The sequence below is a fragment of the Cantharellus anzutake genome, assembly GCF_015039405.1.
Source record: "Cantharellus anzutake strain C23 chromosome Unknown EI90scaffold_132, whole genome shotgun sequence".
In the NCBI taxonomy this organism is placed as follows: domain Eukaryota; kingdom Fungi; phylum Basidiomycota; class Agaricomycetes; order Cantharellales; family Hydnaceae; genus Cantharellus; species Cantharellus anzutake.
The window spans coordinates 126,418-142,653 of NW_024067082.1; the positions used below are offsets into that span (position 1 = coordinate 126,418).

The window sequence follows — 16,236 nt, forward strand, 5'->3', positions numbered from 1 at the left end:
AAGGCCTTTGCTGAGAAGCAGACTGGATTTGCCATCAAGGCACTTAGGGATGACAAAGGGGGGGAGTATATGAGCAAAGAGATGGATAATTATCTCAAGGAACATGGCATTATGAGGGAACACACCACTACTGCTACACCACAGCAGAATGGAGTGGCAGAACGTACTAATCGGATTCTTGATGAAGGGATCACTTCTATGCTCAATGAGTCATCACTTCCTGGTTCTTTCTGGGGAGATGCTCTAGGTGCCTTCCTTCATGTCCTAAATCGCTCTCCCTCCTCCTCACTTGAGGACATCACTCCCTATGAAGGCTGGTTCAATAGGAAGCCCTCTGTGTCCCATTTTCGTGTTTTTGGGTGCCAGGCCTATGTCCATGTGCAGAAGGACAAAAGGAAAAGTTTCCAATCAAAAACTTGTCGTGGAATCTTTATTGGGTATCCACCAGACTTCAAAGGTTGGAAGGTTTATGATCCATCTACTCAGAAAACAATTATCTCAAGAGATGTGATCTTTGATGAACAATCCATGCCTGGAAATAAATCTGGTAACCCTAACACTGCTTACACTCCTGTCCACTTGACACCAGTGCCAGAGTCAGGGGGAGATAACAAGGCCCACAATCGCTTCACTCCTCTAGCTGATAGTGACACCTTCACTTTATCCTCTGACACTGGACACCCTGTACCTCTCGCCAACCCTGCCCCTTCTCCATCTCCATCTCCACCACCTCCTCCATCTCCATCTCCTTCTCCTTCTCCACCCCCTGCACCACTTTCTTCTTCTGGGACCTCAAACTTGCGCAGAACTACTCGCTCCAATGCTGGAAAACCACCAGGTGAGTGGTGGAAGGTGCAACCAACTCCAACTCCTTCCCCACCTGTGAGCAAGTGGGAAGCCAGAGAGCCAACCCCTGGTGTCAACTCTGACTCTGAGGCTGATGCTGATGAACCAGAGGAGGACTCAGAAGATGAACTCGCTATGGCTGCTCTCTTTGCAAAGTCCAAGGTTAAGGGTTTGTCACAGGAAGAAATGGTTGAGTACTCGCTGGCCACTTCAATTGCTGAACCCAGATCTATGAAGGAGGCACAGAAACGAGATGATTGGCCACTGTGGAAGGAGGCTGCATTGAAGGAATACACTCAAATGTTAGCACACAGCACTTGGGATCTGGTTCCTCTTCCTAGGGGTCGAAAATCTGTTGGTTCAAAGTGGGTCTTCAAAATTAAGCACAATGCAGATGGCTCTATCGAGAGATACAAGGCCAGAATCGTAGCACAGGGCTTTTCACAGAAACCCCATCTCGACTACACAGAGACCTTTGCCCCTGTTGCTAAATTCGCCTCTCTCAGAACCATTCTTGCCATAGCTGCAATTGAGGACTTGGAGGTTCATCATATGGATGTCTCCTCAGCCTTTCTCAATGGGGATTTGGATGAAGATATATACATGGTTCAGCCTGAGGGATTTGTGGAACCTGGGAAGGAGCATATGGTTTGTCGTCTCAGGAAGTCTCTTTATGGCCTTAAACAGAGCCCTCGCCAATGGTACCAAAAGCTCCATGAGACATTCCTGGATCTGGGCTTCAAGAGGTGCCCCAGTGACAACTCTATCTGGGTTTGGGCCAAAGACCATGTCAAGGTGATAATTCCAGTTTATGTGGATGATCTCACTCTAGCCTGTAACGATTTGGCTGCTTTGACTGCCCTCAAAGATCAGCTCAAGGCTAAGTTTGAAATGCGAGATCTGGGGGAGTTAAACTACATCCTAGGCCTAGAAGTTCATCGAAATCGCCCAAAACGGACAATCTGGCTCTCTCAGCACAAACACACCCTTGACATCCTGCAACGCTTCCACCATGAGCATTGCAGACCAGTTGTTACTCCCCTTGATCCTGACATCACCCTTTCCAAAATCGAGGATATGCCACAAGAGGAAAAGGACTTTATGCAGAGTGTCCCATACTTGAGTGCAGTTGGCAGCCTCATGTATCTAGCAATTGGGACCAGGCCTGACATAGCCTATGCTGTTAGCCTTTTAAGTCGTTTCAACTCCTGCCCAGGAAAGGTCCACTGGAATGCAGTTCAAAGAGTCTTCAGGTATCTCAAGGGGACTTCAGATTTTCGCCTTGAGTTGGGGGCATCACCTTCTGGGGGAGTTACACTCTCAGTTTTCTCTGACTCAGACTATGCTGGGGATGCCACAAAAGCACTGTCCACTACAGGATATGTGTCTTTCATTGGCTCCTCTTGTGTCAGTTGGTCTAGTAGGAGACAAGATGTCGTTGCCAAGTCTACCACTGAAGCAGAACTTTATGCTGCAAATGCAGGAGCCTCAGATGGTACTTGGGCAACACACTTGCTTGAAGAACTTGGATACCCCCAAGGCACATCATTCCCTCTATACATGGACAACCAATCCTCTATCAAAGTTGCCAAAAACCCAGAGCATCATGGGAGAATGAAGCACATAGAGACCAAGTACTACTGGATTAGGGATCAGGTTGACTTAGGGAGATTGGAGATCAAATGGGTGGCTTCCAGGGACAACTGTGCAGACATTTTTACAAAGGCTCTCTCTAGAGACCTTCATCAACACCAATGCTCCTTATTGGGGCTCAAAAAGCTGGAGCTGGATTGAGGGGGAGTGTTGTAGTTAGTTCTCTTCATTTTCTATTCAATCTGTGCTCCATATAGTGTCATGTGACTGCCAAGTCGCTCTTTACTGTTCTTACTACTGTAATAACACTAAACTGCTACTCAGGCAAGTCTCCTCTTGTATATACTGTTCTTACTACTGTAATAACACTAAACTGCTACTCAGACTGAGGTATCTGCTGAGATACAATAGGAAGTGCAGAGATGATGTCCATATGCAGTGCCTCTGTATTGACCATGGAACTAGCTTCAATAATGGAAGCAGCCAGATAGGTAGCTTGTAGGAACGATGTGAGAAATTCCGATGAAAAAACAAGCCTGAAGTTCTGTGGATTAACACGAGCATGGTCCATATCCCCTTCTTTGGGATAGATGTCCCAACATCTAGTCAACACATCAGGTTTGGCACTGAGTTTTCCAGGACGGAAGTGGACTATCATGTTGAATTGTGATAGAAACTCAGACCAACGGGCTTGATGCCACATCAGGAGCTTTGTAGTGGAGAAGTATTTGAGGTTCTTGTGATCAGTGACAATGTCGATTGGGTCTCCAGATCCTTCTAAATAATGATGCCAACCCTTAAACGCCTCATGTATTGCAAGGAGCTCCTTATTGTGGGTGTCATAATTCAACTCCAGCAGGGACAATGTATGGGAGCGAAAAGCGACAGGGTGTATCTCACCATCAGAACAACAGATGGAGAGGATCCCTGATACTGCATAATCGGAAGCGTCTGTCTCCACGATGAGCGGAGTGTCAGGCACCCAATGAGTAAGGATGGGGGTGGAGGTGAAGTTGCAAAGCCAAGGAAGGACTGGACATCCTTAACCTTACAGGGCTCAGGCCAGTCCTGAACAGCCTTAACCTTCTCTGTGGACATGGTGAGTCCAGCTGGAGATAAGCAGTAGCCGAGATACTCCATAGTATCGGTGTGGAATTTGCATTTCTTCAGATTGGCATAAAGGCCGTTAGCATGGAGTCTCCGGAGGACCTCACAGACATGCTCCTGGCGAGAAGCAATGTCCTTGGAGTAAGTGAGGATATCATCCAGATACACAACCATGGAAATGTCCAAGAGGTCAGCAAAGATCGTGTTGACAAATCATTGGAAAGCCACAGGGGCATTAGTCAGACCAAATGGCATGACTAGCCATTCATAGGATCCATAGTGGGTGCAAAAAGAAGTCTTCCACTCGTCACCCGCAGCAATACAGACCAAGTGGTATGCATGGTGGAGGTCGAGTTTAGTGTAGACTTTGGCATGACTAGGAGCGTTAAGGAGGTCTGATATGCAGGGAAGCAGATAATGATCCTTCTTCATGATCTTGTTCAGTCCTCGGAAGTCGACACAAAGGTGGAGCGAACCATCCTTCTTGCAGACAAAGAGAACTGGTGCTGCATGGGAGGATGTAGCGGTGTAAGCGTGCTAGGGATGTAACCCAGCAGCAAACAAGAAAAGAAAAAAAGGGGGCAAAGAAAATCTTACTACCGGTAAGGCCGCACACGGTCCTGGTGCAAGTGCATGATATTAATAAATTCTTTTAAAACTCAGAACTCACCCTGGTCCTTCTTGGACAGTCGTCAGGGAGTCAGACTAAGCTCTTTAAACGTATGGAAGGGTCGCTCAACACCACAGTCTTTGTAGCACAGATGAGGGGTCCAACAACGTAAGTACAAGATAAACTGGGCATATTTATAGAAAAAAGGGAAATCAGAACAAAAAATAAGAGAAAATAGCCGATGGATGGTGTCAATGGAAACAGGAAGAATGTTGAGAACTCGGCTAAGAAACAATAAGGCAAAAAAGTGTCCACAAGGTAGCAATAAAATCAATAATTGAGGCCCATAAGGTCAATATCAGCCATCAATCTCGCTTCTCCACCGCTCCTAACTCCCGTCCCGTCCTTCCATCCTCTTCTCCTGATCCGTCGCTGTCCTTCAAGCTCAAAATCGTGTGAATTGGTGGAAAATTGGTGGAGATATGGGGGAAATGGTGGATATCCGTGAATTTTGGGGAAGTGGCAATATGGGTCTTGAGAAAAAAGCATGGAAAAAATTGAAAAAAATGTGGAAATGTCTCGTGGGCATTGTGAATGTGTCGGAGGTTTGAGGGTGCTCGTTGGAGCCTCGAAAAATGTGGTTCTGGCCTTGTTTGTGTGGTACTTGCTGTGCCCTCCTACAGCGGGGCAGATGAAACTGGAAGCCAAGTGTTCCTCCAAGAACACATGAAGAGCTTCAAGTTCCAGGGGAGAGAGGGAGTAAAGGGTTCCTAGGGGTGGTGATGTGCCTTCCCCCAGGTCGATCTTCAAGTCGTATTCACGATGCAGCACTAGTATGGAGGCTTTGCTCTTGCTAAACACATCCACAAAATCGTGGTACTGCTCTGGAATGGCCAAAAGGTCAACATCTTTGGAGGATGAAAAAGCAGTGCAGAGCTTAGCTTCTAACAGGAGTGTGCTCAGACTATATGAAGTAGAACCTTTGAGTTTGCACAGCTTTGCGAATGCGGAGCAGCTAATGAACTCGATGGATAGAGCCTGGCAGTCAGATGCATTCAGTATAATTGGGGTAGGGGAGTCGACAGGTGGAACAAGTTCTGGATGCGATGGAGGGGTGCGCATGGAGGTAGGACTGATATGTTTGGAGGTTCGGAACGAGATACTGCTCTTTACCCAGTCAATCAACAGATTGTGGTGGGTGAGCCAGTTGTGTCCTAGCACCATGGAACAAGTACCATCCAACGAGGTGATGTAGAAACTTGTCTGGGTGATGTTACCGGAAGCAAAATGGAGTTTAATGTCTACTGCTTTAGTGATGACGGAATTTGTGGTCCTGTCAAACAAGCGGAGAGACAAAGGTAAAACCGGATAGGTTGACAGGTTGTTCTTAGTCACGAACTTTTCATCAATGAAACAATCCGACAATCCTGAATCAACGAGAGCTTGGTATTGCTCATCAGGGGTGTTTTTATTATTGGGAGGGACAGAAGTAACAGGCAAAGGAGAAAGAGGAAGTGAGGACAGAGGAATTGGAGCAACAGATGGTGGAGGGGGTAGGCCATTTGGGGGAAACAGTTTTCCTGGATCAACAGCAGGAGGGAGGGGTGGGGGGGGGAGGAAATAGACCATTTTCAGACAAAAGAGAAGAAAAAGGAACAAAAGAAACAGGAATGATGAGGGAGGATGTTTTGGATATTGAGGGCACTTAAGCAAACCTCTTTGATAGCATGTGGGGGAGTAATGCAACCCCAGGTTCGTGCTAAGTCCATGGGGTTGCAAACTAATTTTTTGGCTCTACAGGAGGTGCCATAGAATGCGCAGTTTGGGCAATTCATGCCTTAGAAGCGTGAGAGGATGATTTCGGGCAGTCCTTGACCATATGGCCAGACAAGCCACAAAACATACAAAGATTCCTGTCCAAATGGCGCTTACACTCTTCTGGCGTTAGCTTGCCATTTTCACTGAGTTTTGAAGAGAGGTCCGGTTTGGCCATGGGGCGTCCTTCAGACTTCTTGTGGTCCTTAGGGGGCTTCGCAACCACAGCGAAGGTGGAGGCAGAGGGAGTAGAGGAAGGACAGAAGGAAGTACTTGCCGTTTGGGAGGCAGCAGCCTTGTTGAAGGTAGTGGCAAAGGAGGGTGGAGGTCTAGCATGTTGTCCAGCTTCAGCCTTACGTTTCCGATACCGCACATCGAATGTCTGCGCAAGTTTTTGGAGGGCAGAAAGTGAAGTAGGCTTAGTGACATGCGAGAAATCGTCCTTGAGACGCTCTGGCAGTCCATTGTAAAAGAACCAACGAAGTGCAGGCTCACCATAACCATGCAACTGCATAGCATATTGATTAAACTCAACAATGTACTTGTTTATATGATGTCCATCTTTCATACTCAACTGGAGGATCTCATCTTCAGCATCACCCATTGGATCATGGGGACCAAAGTTCTCCTTAAGCTCTAAAACGAATTCCTGAAAAATATCCATCCACAAAGGTCGAGCCCCCTCAGGCAGCCCTTCCAGAAGGTCTGGTTCGAAACGATCAAGGGCCATCCCCATCAGGAATGACTGTGCATAAATAATCTTTGAGCGGTCACTCATGAAGGCCAGGGGGTGGTCCTGAAAGCCCAACCCACACTGGACCAAGAAGGTGTGGAGTTTGCAAGGATCGACCCTGTTAAACTGGTTGGGTTCTTAATAGAGGTGGATGGAGGGGGAGGTTGTACAGGAGCGGGAACTGGAACAGGAATTGGAGTGGGACAAGTGGTAGAGCGAGCAAGGTCGGTGATCGCCTGTGCTAATTGGGCAAGTAGTGGAACAGGGACTTGCTCAACTCTGTCGTTGTCACCAATGAGACTAGGAATTGGTGGGATAGGGAGGTTGAGGTCAACGAGAGGGACAGGTTCATGAGGAACCAGCCCATCTTCATTAACAGCCTCAACAAAAACAGCCAAGTCGTGTGTGCTACTGGCAACAACACAGTCGAAATCGGAACCTATAAGAGAGTGGTTTGTAACTCGAGAGTGGGAGTGTGAATGTCTAGGCCATGAACGTAAGGAACGTGAACGTGAACGTCTTTCGGAGGAAGATCATGAGCTAGTAGTAGATGGAACGGTTCAAGAAGTAGGACTAGGAGACTCAGCTCCAGCACATCTATTTGAAACGGGATGACCAGAACTGGTGCCTGCTCTTGGCATTGCATCTATAATCAAGCCACAAGTCTGTGAACGGGTACAAATCACTCTAGACATAGTCAGCATTTTAAAGGAACATAATTAGTGCAAAAATACTGTCAGGGACATGGCAAGGAGGGGCAGTGTTCCTGGACCTTTCCCTGGAAGGGAGGCCGGAGGTAGAGAACAGGTGGGAGGACTGTGGCCTCAGTGACTCAGAGAGGAGCGCTGTGCCTACATTTGGTAACACTTAAGAGTCTGATCCTTAACTTCAGAACAAGGGGCACAAACTCTGGGGGATAGTCGTTTGTCGATTTTGCACCAAGGTGCCATCAACTACAGTACATAACTTATATACATAATACAAATTGGAACAAAGGGGAAAATCCAAGAGGGACTTACCCACTTGCTGGGTGGCAAGCTCATGAGAGAATCGCCTTATCGAGCATTGTGGAGTGGGTAGGTGAAGGGTGGAATTAGCGACAGCTATTGGAGAGTGGGAAAACCTTTGCAGGGGTGGTGGAGGTCCTAGGGGGTCTGTAGTAATATTGGGTAGGTAGAAATATTAATAAACATTTAAGGTGAGGATAATGTCAGGGCACGCTGCCGCCGCCACCTCCTTCTCCTTTTCATCTCATCCTCTCATTCTCTCTTCTTTCCTTCTTCTCTTTTCTATCTTTATACAGACGACCTCTCTTTCTTTCCTACACTTGTAACACAGACGCATCCGATGCTGAGCACCCCATAGGGGCACCGCAACGCTGGACATGCCGTGCACTCCTACTTGTATTTCCCCTCCAACACTCGGGATCGACCGGGGAGCCACCCGCAGTAACCCGGCTTCGTCCGGGGGTGACGTGGCACCTCCACGTGACCCATTCACACATGTATATAAACTAAGCCGAAGCAGGACCAAAGAAGTAACCTTCTTCTCATTTCCTGCTTCAGGCAAGTACCCTAGTTTAGTCTAGCTTCCCACCCTAATAACAATACATTTCCCGCTTCAGCCTAAGAAGCCACACAGGGACATGAGCCTGAGTGAGGGCTGCCCACTATATGGTCTCACCGCCCCGTCGCCATCTGGGCCACTAGTGTCGAGCGCTACACCGCTACCTCTGCCTTCCTCGAGCCATCCCTGACAGATAAGAGGTACCGGAGAAGGTACTGGAGATCGGAGGCAGAGGTGAACTGGAGGGTATGGTGGAGGTGCAGGGGGAGGATGGACTGGAGGTGGACCGGAACAGTAGTGGAGTAGAGTGGAGGTTAGGTGGAGTTGGTATGGATATGACACCTGTGGGGTACCTGGCATCGGATGTGTCTGGGCTACAGGTATGAAGGAGAAGGTTGTCTGTATGGAGAAAGAAGGAAGGAAAGGGAGACAGAAAGAAAGGAAGACAGACAGGAGAGAGAGAAGGAGGCAGCGCAGGGTGGCATGCCCTGACATATGGTCATTGAAATGTATTTCCATATGTTATGGTGGAGGGGACAATTGGAGCACTACATGATTTTGGAGATGAAGATGGAAGGATGTCACCCTGATGGAAACTTTTCCATCAGGGCCATGATCAGTGATTGGGTGGAACCACTGAGTTGTGCCCTGATGAGATCTTTTCCATCAGGGCATGTTTGTCACTTTCAGCTGGAGGATTCACAGAGTTATGCCCCAATGAGAAATTTCTCATCAGGGTGGGTGCCAATAATCCCTCCAACCATGGGTTAGATGGCATACCAACCACTGGTGTAACCCAACTCAAATGTCTTCATGCCCCTTACAAATTCGCTGGCTTGTTGGGAATTCAGAGGCTTGGGCCTTCAGTCCAGGCCATCGCTGTGCTACTCTTGGCATTGGTCTGCTCACACATGCGTTATGTTGGGTACATTTTATGTATAAATACGCATGGACCCTATATACCTCTGGTCAACCGCAATGCATCGCTGCTGCGTAGCGAATTTCCCGGTAGGGAACCCCCTTGTTACCACAGCTCCCTCAGGATCGTCACTCTCAGCACTCAGTGCCTGAGTAGATTGGGTTCGGCCATGACTCCATTCGAGCTTCACGGTGTTTGATTGCCTGATTTCTTCAGATGGACCAACAAGGTCAGCTGGTAGGCCTTACCTGAGCTGCAGCATAGCAGAGTGGGCCTAGGTCATGGGTCTATTCCCTCACGCGTATCTCATCTTCACAATCGGCTCCTTTCAGTTCTAGGCTGTTGATGGCCGTGCTGTTGAAAATTGCTCACCAAGGCCACTAAATAACACCCTCATTAAAAGTAAGCGTTCATGCGTTAAGCTATGTTTGACACCCTTTTGAGAAAGCCCACCAAGAATAAGGGCGTGTATTGCGTTCTCGAAGCAAGGATCAGGTTTATTGAACAGAAGAGGAAACATCCACAGTTCTCATTGAGCACTGATGACCAACTACTCGTGGACCCCAAACGCATGTTGGCCAAGCAGCCGAAGACGACATCGGAGCAGAAGTAAGCTGATGTTGTTGTTTATTCGGGATGTTTATCCTGCAAACTTTAGGCTGCTCATGAGCGCAGGGGTTGGAATAAATACATGGAAATAAAGTGAGAAAATAATAATCTAAGTCCAGGCTCTCATGCCTTCTGACGAGGTTAACTCCAAACGCTGCTCCGCTTTTGAGTTGTCGTGTTGTGCTGGCCGATTTTGGGTGACGGTGTCGAAACACGGGATGGGTTTCGCTGTACAGCGGTGTCATAACTCGGTTCGTGTCGGTTTCTCCTGTTATGTCTCTATTTGTTTCTCATATGCTCCACTCACTGCCAGAAATCCCGCTGTTCTGTCTATTCCTTTCTCCTCCCCCAGGAGGTCGTCCAGGATCAGTTCGCCTTCATCGTCTGGTAGCAGGTAGCGGTTGTATTTCGGGCAGTCATAATATTGTCCAATAAATGCGTGGCCTGTGCGTAATTGTATTAGGCAGCTAAAGGTTTTTCGAGAGCGAGCTTTGAAGCGCTTTGTTAGTCGGAGATGTGGTTCTATGCGGTTGCAGCTGGGTGTTCTGACGCTTTCTGCTGTATAGGGTCGGTGTTCCAGCAGGAGATTCGCTCGCCTTTGAATTGACTTTTGTTTTGATTGCACATGAATGCCGCTGAGGAGGTGTGTGGGTAGACAGAGGGCAGGTTGGATCCTTCGTTGGCCCATGCGTCTGCACGTTCGTACACGCAAGTTCGATTCGTAGTAGTTCTTCAACGTGAGAATCGCATTCTTCGCTGCACCCAAAAAACGTGCGGTTTGCCTCTGCATATCAACGTCGGATGTGTGACAGAAGAGCGGCAAGTAGGTGCTAGAACCTGTAGATGAGGGCATGCGGTGTTGTAGTTTGAGTTGTCTCTTTTCTTTTCAATCTTCACTCTATATATATAGTCATGTGACTTTGGAGTCGACTTTATCCTTTCTACTTATTGTATCAAGGCTAAAGTCTACTCCAGACTGCCCCAGGGGTGCTAACCTGAGTTACTACATGCGGTCCACAGGGCACCTGCAAAACTAATACAGGCACCTGCGACATGAACTTTAGGTCATGATGCACATCTCGAGAACACACGTGCAAGCTCACCAGCGATGTAGAGAATAAAACAAGGGAGATTGGAGCCCAGATTAGCGGAAATCTGTCCCCTTGTAAAGGCAGCGTAGTACCAGGCTGCTTCAAATAGAGGCTCAGTGCTGCCTAGGCTAATCTCTGACTTGACTTCCATGAGCCCGAAGCAAAAGTTGTTGCACCGAAGATCTCCATCAGTCGTATACCTGTCGATTTGGGCCACCAAAAAATGGAGCCCATACCCTCCAAAATCTTCTCGAGCCTTCTCCACCCTCCCTTTCTTGGTGTTGTAAAACTCTGATGTAGAACTTGACAGCTTTAAGGCACAGTCATGGTCTGCCTTCATTGGTATGTAATTTCATCAACCTCATGTTGTGTGTGACATTGTATCATTTGTTCTGGTCAGCCACCCAAATAAGGGACAGCAACTTGGCCAAAGCACGATATCTAACGATTGACTTGATATCGCGCTCAGGCAGGTCAGGCAGGTCGCTAGTTATTGGACTCGTATTTACATATCTCATGATTGGCTTGATATCGCACAACACACAAATGGTAGTTCTGGGTAGCTGGTAGTGTTGTAGTTTGAGTTGTCTCTTTCTTTCAATCTTCACTCTATAGATAGTCATGTGACTTTGGAGTCGACTTTATCCTTTCTACTTATTGTATCTAGGCTAAAGTCTACTCCAGGCAAGTCTTCCTGTATATTATCCTTTCTACTTATTGTATCTAGGCTAAAGTCTACTCCAGTCTACTCCAGACTGCCCCAGGGCTGCTCACCTGAGTTACTACAGGTAGAAACACTACATTCAGTCACTCTAGCATTCACCGCATACAAAGAAATCTGAGCTAAGGATCTGCCACTGGCTACAGTGAAACTCCAGTGCATGGCCCAACATTGCTCATATTGGGATGAGTGGAGTACAGCCATATATCCAAACTCCACCAAAACAGGAGGTACTCTCCAAAAGTGTAATCCTGCATCATGAAATCATGAGGAGTTATGACATGTCATGAAATTTCATGACCCCCTCATGACATGTTATGACAATTGAATTGAATCAGACATTTTTTATATTGAAAATTTTGGATTTCATGACAGTTCATGACAAATTGTCATGAACTGTCATGAACTGTCATGTATTCTCACTTTCCCACTTCAGACTAAGTGGTCGGGGATGCTCACCCCACAACAGGACCACTGCTATGCATAGCCGCTACTCCTCCCATTGAATCCCCCATGCTGGGACTTTGCCACTTTTGGAGCTGTCCCTGACAACTATGGACAAGAGGACTTGGGGGGTATTCTAGTTGACATTCAAACTGGGGTACATAGGTAGTATACTATCTACAATGCATAAATACGAAAGGGAGAACAGAAGAGGGGCTGGTCAGTCTGGCACCTGAATGGGAGGCAGAGCAGTGAACATGACAAACTAAATGAGGGATGAGAACCAGGGAGACAGAGAGTGAGAGAATAAATGACTCGCTCAGGTGAGATACTCAGTATCTCAACTGGTGCATGGCAACATTTGCTTCCGCAAATTCTGTTCCCACAAGCTCAGGTGAGATACTCAGTATCTCAACTGATGCATGGCATTATTTGCTTCCACAAATTTTGTTCCCATGAGCTGAGGTGAGATACTCAGTATCTCAACTGGCACACAGCAATATTTGCTTCTGCAAATTCTGTTCCCACAAGCTCAGGTGAGATACTCAGTATCTCAATGGGTGCACAGCAAAATTCGCTTCCGCAAATTCTGTTCCCACAAGCTCAGGTGAGATACTCAGTATCTCAACTGATGCATGGCAACATTTGCTTCAGCAAATTTTGTTCCCACAAGCCAAGGTGAGATACTCAGTATCTCAGCTGGCACACAGCAACATTTGCCTCTGCAAATGTTGTTCCCACAAGCTGAGGTCAGATATTCCAGTTGTCCTCATCCCATGTTCACTCAGCCCACAGACATATTTGGTGATGGGAAATGGTCTTGTCAGGTGATCCCGAAATTTTGATTCAATAAATATCAAGAGAAAGCGGAGTTGCAAGGCCAACATACCATGGACTGAGGACTGAGAACAATTCATAATATTGGGGTTTGCCATGCACCAGTTGAGATACTCAGTATCTGTGGAAGCAAATATTGCCATGCATCAGCTGAGATACTTATTCATAGGTTCCATCATTTTGCAATTCCATCAGTGAGATTGGCACCTGACAAGTTCAACTCTTTAACATGTCACGTGTCCACATATTCATCAGACATCAGGAGGGGAGTTAGATCCCTTGGCATTCGTAGATCCAGTATCATTTATCATTTATCATTTATTATTTATTTGTTATTTGTTATTATTTGTCATATATACACATAGGAGACTAGGCAAGGGACCAGGTTTACTGACATAACGTTGTCATTGGTTAGTAAGCTAAGTGTCTGAATCATCATCATCCACTACGCCGTGTTCTGATCTTTCACTTCTGCATGGGTGGATCCACTGAATGTTCCTCAATCGCTTGCGTGGATGCAACAAGATAATGGGTGCAGATGTAGAGGCAGGTGCATCTGAGGGATAAAGAGTGCCATGTGCCTGGCTGCGAGTAGTCCATGGTCGGTCAGGTTCTGCAAGAGGAAGCCAAGCAAGAGTGTCCAACCGCCGCACTATCTCTCCCCGGATCTTATTGACCAACCTGGCACTGACCTTGCTGTCCTCTTTGAACAGTCCCCATGATGTCCAATATGCCATTCCCTTCCACCCTGTTGCTGATGCAGGCACCACAGCGCCCTTGTCAAGGAAGAAAATCCCAACATTGTGCCTCCACTCTGTGGTGCTGCATTCTTGCACTTTGCAGTGCATGAACACACATGCAAGATCCAGGTCTGCGAATATCTCCAATGTCGCCTCCTCTCTTTCAGTCTTTCCAAGTCGGATGTGTGCTCCTCTACCACCCTTGACCCCTGGTGCCTTGACCAATAAATCTCATGGAAACGACCACCAAATTTCCTTCAGCATCTCCCCCATCTCCTTTGTTTCCGCAGTCGTTTGCTGTGCCCAAGGGAGATCATTGCCATGGTCGTATCCACCTCCAACAAGTGCTTCCCTCAGATCATCAAGATTGAAAGAGTCATCGGCACCTCCATGGATTGGTGGCTCCTCAATGAGTCTTGTAGGGCGTGTGCTCCATGGAACGTGGTCAGGGTGCCTCTCAGCAATCAGCTGAATCTTTGAGGTCTTTAGGCGGAGTGTCTGAAGGTCATACTTGAGTAAAAATGGCCAATGATCCCTGGATATGCATCGCCATGGGGAATATTCCAATCGAGGACAATCAGTCTCAGGCTGGAGCACCAGAGCCCGAGTCATGAACATGCCGAATGGCATGTAACTGAACCATTCGATTTCATTGCCATCACCTTCCTCCCCCTCTTCTGGTTCCCACCCATGATCCCTGGCTGCCCTGTCAGTGAACGTGTCTGGGAGTAGTGCTGGCATGTCAGTGAAGAGATGCTCTGAGGCTACATCTTCCGTGTGTGGAAGCACATAGTCTGCCAGGGCCTTGAATGCGGGGTTGTCTTTTGGCCAACTGTTGAGGGCGTTCATCATCCACAGTGCTGCTGCCTTCAAAGCCAAGGACATCTCCTTGGATGCAAGGCTCCCACCACTGTCCTGCTGCCACTTGCATATCCAGTTGAGAGCAAGCAGACGGAATTGTTTGAATTCCCTGAACACATGAGGACAAAGGTCTCATCCAATTTATCCAGGTGCATAACAAAGGGTCATACTCACCACAGAATATCTGCTGGATGACCAACGTGGCCTGGAGCAGAGACTGTAGAGGGAGCGTGCAGAGCACAGAGTGGACATGCCGAATGGGAAGCCGTGCTTTGAAGTGGGCTGCACCTGAAAACTTCTTCTGGGCTGCTTCTCCATACAATGAATACATCCCTTGGAACCATTTTGATCCCCCATCAGGAGCCTTTGAGTTGAGGATAACGTCTGCACCAAGTTCCTTGGTGACTGACCTCCCAGCGAGCTGGTAGGTGAGCTGTTTCTCTGTGTGATAGACGTTAAGATATGTTATGCTGTGAGTGTTGCGCCGAGCTACAGGCTGTGAAGATAAGTCCAGTCAGGAACGTAACTTGGCCAAAAGGAGACTCATCTTACTTCAAGCTGGAACCCTATCTAATCACAGTGGGTATTATGAATCATAATACTTGTGCCATGGCGATTTTTTGGTATCATAAAAAAGAGAAAAATCACACCTTTCCAACGGTGTAACGGGAATGGAAGTCCGGTAAACGGTTCAGGAGTTATGGCCAATTCATTGTCGTGCCCAGTCGTGCCCTAGTCGTGCCCTATCGTGCCATTGGCCAGTACTCGGCCAGTTCTCAATATTATGAAATATAAACGAGTGTCCAAAGGCCGTATGGATCTCCTCTACAAGATGCAAAAAACCCCGAGCGAATAGCTGCCACGGTTACTGAGTTATTGAGGAAACAAAGTTGTGCCCTGAGTTTCAGTGTTTGAGCTCAAGTTGAGAATCGATTTGTTTGGGGTGTATAGCATATCACAAGATAGGTATTGAAAATATATACACGATGCAGAAAACCTTGAGTGAAACGGGTCACTTGTTGTGAAGTTATTCAAGAAATAAAGTGTGAACATGGGACCAAGGGCACGAGTGGAGGGCACAAGTGTGTTTATTGAATAGCTCGAGAACGAGAGCAGCTATTGACTCAGGGTCTTTTGCATCCGGTGGAGATTATCAATACGGCCTTTGGAACATCAACGGCGCCTGATAATACTCAGAAATGGGGGAGAAAACAGCAATGGCACAGGTAGGGCACGATTGACTTGTGCCCAATCGTGCCATGGACCATTACTCATCCGTTTGTTGGTATTATCAGACTTCAATAAATGTCCAAAGGCCGTATGGATGTCCTATACAAGATGCAGCAAACCCGGAGTGATTAGCTGCCCTGGTTACCAAGTTATCAAGGAAAGAAAATAGTGTGCCAAGTCGTGCCCTATCGTGCCATTGGCCAGTACTCGGCCAGTTCTCAATATTATGACATATAAATTAGTGTCCAAAGGCCGTATGGATCTTCTCTACAAGATGCAAAAAATTCTGAGTGAATAGCTGCCACGGTTACTGAATTATTGAGGAAACAAAGTTGTGCCCTGAGTTTTATTAGTGTTTGAGCTCAAGTTGAGAATCGATTCATTTGGGGTCTATAGCATATCAAAAGGTAGGTATTAAAAATTTATACACGATGCAGAAAACCCTGAGTGAAACGGGTCACTGGTTGTGAAGTTATTCAAGAAATAAAGTTCAAACATGGGACCATGGGCACAA

At 47.2% G+C, this 16,236-nt stretch overlaps 1 protein-coding gene across 1 annotated transcript; it reads right to left on the reverse strand.

The window, feature by feature from the left end:
* Positions 1-13,310: 13,310 nt before the first annotated feature.
* EI90DRAFT_3021907 (uncharacterized protein) lies at positions 13,311-15,103 on the reverse strand (the record flags this gene model as incomplete). The annotated part of the gene is made up of 6 exons (XM_039057714.1): positions 13,311-13,840; positions 13,967-14,601; positions 14,667-14,709; positions 14,781-14,988; positions 15,045-15,062; positions 15,095-15,103. 6 exons carry the CDS (start codon positions 15,101-15,103, stop codon positions 13,311-13,313), a joined length of 1,443 nt encoding a protein of 480 aa, XP_038908888.1.
* Between the last annotated feature and the right edge of the window lie 1,133 nt (positions 15,104-16,236).